This window comes from Columba livia, chromosome Z, assembly GCF_036013475.1.
Source record: "Columba livia isolate bColLiv1 breed racing homer chromosome Z, bColLiv1.pat.W.v2, whole genome shotgun sequence".
Classification (NCBI taxonomy): Eukaryota; Metazoa; Chordata; class Aves; order Columbiformes; family Columbidae; genus Columba; species Columba livia.
Genome location: NC_088642.1, coordinates 8,862,633 through 8,872,378, shown reverse-complemented (window position 1 = coordinate 8,872,378; position 9,746 = coordinate 8,862,633). Strand labels below are relative to the sequence as shown.

Genomic DNA, 9,746 nt, shown 5'->3' with positions numbered 1-9,746 from the left:
AACGAGCAGGGACTGTCCCTGCGGCAGCAAAGCGCTGTCACGCAACATTTTGAAGACACATCTGCAGTGCTCAGAGCCCCACCAGCCTTCCTCCCCTCCCGCTGGCTGCCTTGCCCTCCTCTCCCTCCAGAGAGAGCTTGTTCCTGCTCCCACTGGGGACACAACCCCAGGGCTGATCACAGAACCAAGTTTCCTCCCAACAAAACACCCCTGGAGGCACCACAGCTGGAGACGTACCATTGAAAAGCCTGAGATACAACGAGGGGAGGCACAAACAAACACCTGCAGCTCTTCTCAGGGCAGCTGTGGGGCCAGGGGACAGCACAGGAGGGCAGGGCTGCCTGCTCACCGAGGGACCACACGGGACATGAACTGGGGCCACTGCCCTGAGGCTGAACGAGCAGAGCGGGTGCCCGCGCAAGGACGGAGGCTCAGCAGAGACAAGCATGCAGGATCCCCTTTGCCCACGAGGGAGGGCCCCAAGCTCTGCCAAGGGCTCCCAAAAAAAACACATGCAGGAGGCCAAGCTGGGTGCACCCGCTGAAGCAAGCTGCTGAATAAATAGCCCGTCAGACCCGCACTAGGCGCCGGCCCGCGAGCACCACGCACCAGCAGAGCCGCGCACACCGGCCCCATGGCCCCGCTGGGCAGGGCTGAGGGTACCAGCGCTCGCCAACAGACAGGAGGTCAGGCCAGCGCTGGGGCTGCGGGACGCGGGCGCTGCCAGCGAGCAGGGCAGGGGCTGCCGCGCTCGCCCTCTGCCAAAATGAGTTTGGGACAAACGCTGGCACAGGGGAGGCACGCCTGTCCTCCTCCCGCTGGAGGGGGCAGCAGCTCCCAGCAGCGTGGCTAAACTGACCTTCCTCAGCCCCAATCTAGTCTGAAAAAACAATTAAAAAAATAGCAACCCAGGGCTCAGTTGTACAGACGTGAAGTGTTAAGTGTTTATTTTAGGGTTCATATCACAAGCCTTTTTCAGAGACAAAGCTGATTGTGCCCTCCAGGGCTCCAGGGACCAGAGCTATTTTCTAACTTGAGTAGGCTGAAAAGGAATACTGTACCTTTCAGTAACATCCCACCAAGCTCAACACACAGTAGCTTCACACTCTCCGCCCCACACCTTATAAAGGAAAAGCCACCACCACAAGGCTAAACGAATGTACACACGCTATTATTGTAAATGGAGCAGCTAAACCTTGGCAATTTGCTTTGTGTGGATTTTTTTTCTTCCCAGTAAATGCAGCGCTTGAACTCCCAAAAACTCAGCTTCCAATGGGTTTGTTCCAGCTTTAAATACATTAAACATCTCAATGCAAGACTGTATTTAATTCAAGAATCTAAACGCGAGCAAACCTGTTTCGCTGTGAGCGTTTCATAGAGAAGTGAAAAGGGGAGTTTTTCTTTTTTAAAAAGAAATCATGATACAGTGATGAAAGGGTTAAGAATGCAAGAATTCAGACATTCTGTGGAGGGTCTCTAAGAGGTCCATAAAAAAGGAGCAAACAGATCCATACAACAGGAGACAGCAGGAGACAAAAAGTTTTTTTTGATCCCCCCCCACACTTTTTTGCTGGACTGCTGCTAGGTTACCGCTGCTCCCTTCTAGCCTGAGTCGGCAGGGCAGTACAGGGGTATAGAGGGAGCAGGTCACGACTCCTCGTTGCCAGAATCATCGTCGTCGTAACAGTCGGCGTCCTCCTCCTCCTCATCTTCGTCATCAATGTCGTCATCGTACAAGTCGTCATAAAGCAAATCTGAACTGTTGTCATTGGAAGGCACTTTAGTTTTGATGCAGTACTCTGCCAGCGTAGTGGGGACCTTCACGCCATCCTTCTCTGCCTCGGCTTTGGTAGCCAAAACCTGTTTCCTGCGGGGAGGACACACAGACGTGAGCAGGGTGAGTGCTGGGTCAGCGCCCGCTGCCCCCAGCCCCAGCGCTCCGAGCCGGGACACCTGATGCTCGGCTCAAGCGCCACAAGCAGCGCTACAGCAGATTTAATTCCCGCAGCCCCAGGTTTGGGAGCGCGCCAAGGGTGTTTGCGGCACGCACGCTCTCAGCAACATATGAAATCAGTTACTCTACAGCGCTGCGGTGTGAGAGCGCAGCCAGAGCTCAGAGCAGATTCCACCACGTTTGCTACAGAACGGACGGTCAGCGGTTCCTAAGATAACTTTGACTCCACCACTGACGACTCCACCCCCGTGCTCAAAACCGTGGCTCGCACACACACGTGGCAGCGCTGAGATGCCACTGGAGGGTCAGAGCACAGACCAGGGTTTCCCATGGCCAGGACGGGCTCTGGGCTGTGAAGCGCTGCAGCCGCTGCCGCCTCCCGGCAGCGACAGGAGCAGAGCCGGGCCCTTCGCCCCGGCCCGCTCAGACTCGTCCTCTGTTTACGGAGCACATCCAGCTCCAGCTGAGCCAAGGGAGCTGGAGGGGACTGAGAGAACCTCCCAGCCAGGCTGCCCGCACAGACCGACCGCCCTGCAAAGCTCCTCCTGGGGGTACGACCTGCCCGCCCGGCTCGCGGAGCCCGTGCAGATGTGGCCCATGACCAGCCCAGCGACAGCGGCCCCATGGGCTGCCCGTCCCCGGCTCAAGTTCACATCATCTCCCTCCAGCGCCTGGTGAGCCAAAGGACAGGCTTAGACTGAACCGTGCTTCCAGCTGATCAAACCCAGCTCTGCAAGCACTCGCCAGATCCCACTAACCTTCCCGCAAATTGGAGGGACAAGATTATGATTCATGAGTGCACTGAGCGCAGAATTAGTGGGATGCAGTCAGTTTGAATCACATCCCAAGCAATGCAGGCAGCACTCAAAGGCAAGCGGGGACTTCAAATGGGATTTTACTAGCAGCCAATAGGTTTTGCAGAGCATCATGCCAGATAAGTCAAAAAAAAAAGAACAATTTGAAGAGCTATCAGCCTAGTTCTGCTCCAGAAGTCTGCACTGCTTCTGTGTGCTGAAAAACCTAGAGGGACCAGAAGCATGAACTTGGAATACAACGGTAAAACTCATTTCCGAAGAAGCGACCACAGCGAGAAGCTGGTTACAGCAAATTCTGCAAGCAGCCTGTTTTATAGGATTCAAAGTGGGAGGCTGGCAGCACAGCATCCCACATGGCACAGCTTACCTTATGATTTCAGCATACTCCTTGTCTTTTCCTTTACTGTCCCTCCATTTCCTGAACATGACGGACGCATCCACATTGGCAGGAGAGAATGTGTTGGGCTCATTAAGCAAAGAGATTACACTCAGTAAGATAGTCCTGAAAAAGGTAACCACAAGAGCAGAGTCAACGCTAATGTGTTCACAGACTCTGGGTGCTGATGACTTCTTTACGTCATGCATCAGTAACCTGTTTAAAGTCAAAACTTAAGCTAAGGATAATAGTTGAAGTGAGAGCAGGTGTTTATGAACTTCAGACCCTGGCCACCGGCGCAGGGAAGGTGACACTAAATGAACCTCAAGGACCTAACCTCTGACTACAGATCATTGCTTCTGTGCACATGCTTGTAGAGGGGTGGCAGCTAAACCTCAGATCAGGCAAAACTCAGCTTATCCACATTACCCATGGACGGTGTGGGACTGGAAACCTGCTTGGTGAGCCTATTACTTGTGATATATTGGAGTTCTGTGTCCAGTTCTGGGCTCCACAGTTTTAGAAGGATAAGGATTACTGGAAGGAGTCCAGCAGTGGGCTACAAAGATGCTGAGGGGTCTGGAGCATCTTTCTTATGAGGAGAAAGAGAGAGCTGGGTCTGTTCAGTCTGGAGAAGAGAAGCTGAGAGGGGATCTCATCAACATTTATAAATATCTGAAGGGTGGGTGTCAAGAGGATGGGACCAGACTCTTTTCAGTGGTGCCCAACAACAGGATGAGGGACAACGGGCACAGACTGAAGCACAGGAGGTTCCATCTGACTATAAGGAGAAACTTCTTTATTTTGAGATGCCAGAGCCCTGGACCAGGTTGCCCAGAGAGGCTGTGGAATCTCCTTCTCTGGAGACATTCAAACCCACCTGGACACCTTCCTGTGTAACCTCATCTGGGTGTTCCTGCTCCGGCAGGGGGATTGGACTGGATGAGCTTTTGAGGTCCCTTCCAATCCCTGACATTCTGGGATTCTGTGACATCACCTGCCTTCACAAGATACTGATGCACTGAGATCGTGGAATATGGCAATCAGTTCTGGCCCATGCACCTCTGAGACAGAGTGAGGTGAGACAGGGAGAAAAGCAACTAAAATGGTCAAAAAATCCCCAACTTTAAGTCTTGGCATCACTTCCTCATCAATCTTTAGGGTTTCATATAATGAAATACTCAAAATGTGTGCACAGTAAGTAATTAATGCCCCAAACAGTTTCCTAACTGTGAGCTGGGGCTTGTCACCAACTCCTAGCCATGTGAGCAGAAGGACAGGTGATAACTTAGCAATAAATACTACTTTAAGCTATGTATGCTTTTTTCCCCCTTTTTAAAAATCTGAACTAGAACTTTGAGAGGCTGCTTCATACCCACTTGCACTTGGTACAGATAGACTGGATAACATTTACCTTAAGCTCAGAAAGTCCGATTACCAACCCGTCATGACTTCACGCAGCTAAGACTCATCATTTCTCTTGAGCCTTTTTAACCTTGAAGTAGCGTGGTCCAGGAGGAACATTATTTTCTATAATTTGCTGACTGCTACAGTTCCCAGTCTCCTGCTGTGTTAGCTTTGGTTCAGCACTTTGCAGACTGTGTGTGTATGTGTGTGTGTGTTTTACAATCCCATTCCAAGGGCCAAGAAACCAATAAATCCTCCCCTTTCTAGATCTCTGCTTTGACAAAGGCTCTTTTCAAATTAGTTTCATGCAGCCAAGTTAAATGAAAGCTTAGTCAAACTATCCAACCACTCTTCTCAAATCACTGCACTCCCTCAGGTGTGCTGTCTATCTGGGTTTAATCAATAAGTAACTAAGATTTCAAGTTGTGGAACCAACATCTAATAAATCACTCTGAAAATGAACACCATTCTCATACAAATGCATTGGAAGATTAGCAAGAAGTGCAAACACACTCAAGCGACTGCAGCAGGGATATAAAAAACCCCCACATATATCACACTGATTGTCTTCTGGCCTTGTGCGCTTGACAAGCATTAGGCTGGTGAAAAATCAGTTGTAGTTTTTGCATTGTTGAAATTTGCTGTTTGATATTGAAATACGTTCTTAAAGGTTTTAATGGGCTTTTCTTGCTTTATTTTTTTTTTTGATACTGATTTATTACCTGCCGTTTATTTTATTTTAGACTATGGAAATGTTAGACAGAAAGCAAATTTGAGCTCTTATTCAAGTTTAAAATGTGTGGTATAGCAGCAGAGAACTTGCAACACCAAGAAGGCATTTGGTCCAGGAACCACTAACGGACATACAGTCCAGTGGGGTTCAAGGAGCTTCACAAAGGAGCCAAGAGCCATGAAGATGAGGAGCGTAGTGGTGGCCAAAGTTGACGACAACCAATGGAGAGCACTCAAAGCTGATCCTCTTACAACTATATGAGAAGTTCCCAAAGAACTCAACATCAACCATTCCACAGTTGTTCAGCATTTGAAGCAAGCTGTAAAGGTGGAAAAGCTCAATAAGTGGGTACCTCGTGAGGTGACCAAAAATTTAAAAAAAAAAGCCACCATTTTTAAGTGTCACCTTCTCTAATTCTACACAACAACTACAAACCATTTCTCGATTGGATTGTGACATGCAATGAAAAGCAGATTTTACACGACAAGTGGTGACAACTGGCTCAGTGGGTGGACTAAGAAGAACCTCCAAGGCAATTCCCAAAGCCAAACTTGCACCAAAAAAGTCCACGGTTACCAGTGGTCTGCTGCCGGTCTGACCCACTACAGCTTTCTGAATCCCGGTGAAACCATTCCATCCGAGAAGGATGCTCAGCAAATTCACGAGATGCAGCAAAAACTGCAGCACCTATAGCCAGCATCAGTCAACAGAAAGGGCCTGATTCTTCATGACAGCAGCCGAACACACAACACACAACCAGCAGTTCAAAAGGGGAACAAACTCTGCTACTAAGCTTTGTCTTATCTGCCATATTCACCCGACCTCTCTCCAACTGAGTACCACTTCTTCAAGGACCTCGACAACTTTTTGAAGGGAAAATCCAGCAGGATGCAAAAATGCTTTCCAAGAGTTCAAATCCCAAAGCATGGATTTTTATGCTACAGGAATGAACAAACTTATTTCTCAATGGCTAAAATGTGCTGATTGTAACTGTTCCTATTTTGATTAAAGATGTTTGAGTCTAGTTATAATATTTAGAATTCCTAGTTCAAAACCACAATTACTTTTGCATTGACTTATAGAGCCTTTTGTGTTTAGATAACACAGGCCTGTTAGAGACTCAAAGGCACCTTATTGAACATGCCCAAGATTCCTGCTTTGTTGTGAAAAAGATCAAAGCACAGTGGAGAACTATGCCTGCTTGAATCCTTGAAATACAGGTAAAAACAGCAGGTTTGGTCATCTTCTAGCAAGGACTGAGCCCTGCAGTGCCATGTTCCCACTTGTGTGCCTCTGCCTGGGTGCATTTCTGGGGATCCCTCAGTTATCAAGGCAACAAAAATAAATTTACACTTTGCATTTCATCCCCGTTTTGTGGTTGTTCCTGCAACCTGCCTGTGTCAGCTCACACATATACTAAAAATCTAGAGACAATTATTTTAACTTTAGTCTGATTCATTATCCAAATAAAAAGTCAGAACAGGAAGTATCTTACTTTAAGGTTTTTCCACTACATCACTCACTACTCCAGCTGCACAGGTCACTGAGCTGCTACTTGATTTGAGCTTTATCAATTCTTTACTGGCAATGTCTTGCAATGAATATTAAATTCAGATGGTGTTTAACAAAAGTGGACAGGTTAGCCTTGAATGCCTCTGGTACTCAGCAATCCTTCATTATTTTGGCAGGAAAAAACACACCTGGCTAACTGCCCAAGATACCATGATGCAGGACAGGAGACAGACAAATACTGGAAGGCAAACAGTAGGTAGGATGATGACTATCTGAATGGGCCTGAATACTCAAAAATGCTCTTTTCCACTAGTGGTAACTTGGAGGAATTTGAAAAATGCAGGTGTAGGATAACAGACTGGGAAATGATAATCTGAGACAATTTGGTTCAAGAGCATGAACCCCTGTGAACAGAAGTCTTCACATTGCTATCCCAGCATCAAGACACACAGCACTCCAGTATCTTTAGAGAGCTTGATAAGTCTGGTTCCCACCCAGCTGAAGCCCTAAAGCCCATAGAGTCTTAAATTCCATTCCCAACCTCTCCCAGCACAGGCCTTAGTCTTAGAGATAGACAACAGGCCTTTGAGGTCACCGCTGTGCATCATGGATTCACACTGTTACCTGACGTTTTGGGTAGGGTTCCACCTCTCGGATGGCAGCTCTCCACTTTGTGGGTCATCTACAGGTGGGTGAAGAATTGAAATACATACATCTCCATTCTGCAAGAGAGAAACAAAAGCTAAGGATAGAGGTAGAGGGCTCACAACAACTCCACCACTCTGGTTATGTCTGAGCAGTTTAACCTTGTTGATATGAACACCTCAAGTTCCAGTAAAAATATGCAAGAAATAAAACTCTTCTTAATTCTTCCTGAATCTATAGTACGTATACATTCAAAAGTTTCCCTTGCTATTAATAAACAGAGTTAGTCTGCAAATTGGGACAAAACAATCTCAAGTCAAGTTTAAAGAATGTAGCAAAGTAAGCAAAAATAGTAATGAAGTCACATAAAACTAAATTGGTCTCCAGACAGCAAGTGCTGTCACAGTACCAGAACTAAGCTTTAGTCACAGGAGACCCAAAGTAGGGTTAAATTCTTTTTTTTGTTCCCAGTGGTAGCACAGTTAACTACAGGAATTTCTAAATTGAAAGGTTTAGTACTCTCTGCTAGCTCAGGTATCAAAATAATGCTTCTCCCAGGCCACAGGTTGAACAGATGGTGTGGGGCAGGTTTACACTGCTCCCCCAGGACACAGCTGTTTGAAATATAAAAGCAGGAGATACTCTCTGAAGGACTCACCGAAAATCCCTTCCAGCATGCAAAAGGAAGAATATTTTGGAAGCATATGGAAGCCATACAGCCACGTAATCCTCAATCTGTGTTTCACTCACTAGTGTTATAGCCTGAATACAGATTTAAAGCTCCATAATGCCTACCATTTATAAACGCTTTAAGAAGCCTGTAAAACCAGTTCTCCACCAGCAACAGCAGGTTGACACGATTGCTTTGTGGGAGTCCTGCAGCAGTTATTCACCACAGCTGATATTCACTCTTGGAGTCAATTCCAGGAGCTCGTGGGGTCCCAGTCCCTTACTGCAGGAAGGGGTGAAGGTGCAGACGGAACCCAAGGCCACCCAGCAGATGTTGTGTCCCCAGGCTCCCCTACCCCTCACAGCCAGCTCCTGGGATGACTTGCAAGACCCCAGGGGCAGCCATGGATCAAAGCTATAGACAGCACCAGCTCACCTGAGGGGCCTCCCAAACATTTCAATTCACCTTGATTAACCATGACATCTGTTTTATAGTCAAACAAGATCATACTTCAACACTGGAGGCTTGTGATCAGTAGCCAGATTTCAGTGGCTTGCCAGCCCTCCCAGGTATGCTGATCTAGCAAGCCCCCATTATTCTGAAGCAGGTTTTTAATCAAGAACACAACTACACAGAGCAACATAGCACCTGGAGCTGCTGAATACCCAAGCACCCACTTACATTGCTGCAACAGTTTGCCACAACAGAGCAGTTTCATCTTTAGGCATCCAACAGGTTTGTGCAATCTAGAAATATTTTTTAATATCCTACTATGGTAAAGTTAACCTAGCCAGTGTTAGTTTATGTTCCAGCCTTTCCAGCCTGTTCTGGCTTTATTAAAAGTCTCCATGAGTTTACCCAGTTTATTCTTTAACAATCTCCAGGGAAAACACAGCACTAGTGGCCAGGAGAAAGCATCATAGCACTTGGGGGAAGTTCCTCAAGCAATCAGGTCAGCAGCATGTGGACTAGCAGATATTTGGCAATATAAAACTACAGAGGGAAACAAGAAGTTTCCCTCTTCCAGCAACCAGTGTTACATATATGGAAAATCACGTAGGGCAGCACTGCCTTACAGAATCTGGAAGGGTAAATGTGTCATGGGACCCAGTGAGTTCAGCACAAGGTTTTAGGGACCAGTGTAGCCAAGGAGAGCCTTTCCTTAGATACATTTTTGAAAGAAATAAACAAGTTAGATGGAGTATTTATCTGCCAATGGGAAATAACCTATACTTCCATCTGCAGCGATAACAGTTATGTCATAAAAACAAAGCACAAACAAATGTAGTTTCACCAAAATTTAACTAGATGACCCAAGTAAACTGGAGATGGGGAAAACACTCAAGTCACATTGCACAGAACTGGAATATCAGCCCCAGCCTCTCCATCTAGTCCCATCAGACGACTCTGTAAATCGCTACTTTCTTTCATCATCTTTGCACTTTTTTTTCTCCTCCTGACAAACCCTCAAACCTCAAGCTCTTTGCTGATTTATTCTCAGTTTCAGCTGGAGTTATCCCACTGCCTCATCTTCATTGCTTAAATGTTGTTTCCAAAACAGCCTGCAAGCTGCTTCAGATTCCCTCGGCTCCAAGAAACATCGCTACGAACACAAAGCTGAGAGCTGGAGCGTT

The 9,746-nt window shown here is 47.0% G+C and overlaps 1 protein-coding gene across 1 annotated transcript in view; it reads right to left on the bottom strand.

Annotated features, from left to right (window-relative positions):
- Positions 1-919: 919 nt before the first annotated feature.
- The window catches only part of UBE2R2 (ubiquitin conjugating enzyme E2 R2), a 58,015-nt gene continuing 49,188 nt past the window's right edge, over positions 920-9,746 (bottom strand). The window contains exons 3-5 of the mRNA XM_065047052.1: positions 7,422-7,519; positions 3,137-3,271; positions 920-1,867 (exon numbers count right to left, since the gene is read on the bottom strand). Coding sequence (XP_064903124.1) covers positions 1,648-1,867; positions 3,137-3,271; positions 7,422-7,519 — 453 coding nt within the window. The 3' untranslated portion in view covers positions 920-1,647. The remainder of the gene's footprint in view (positions 1,868-3,136; positions 3,272-7,421; positions 7,520-9,746) is intronic.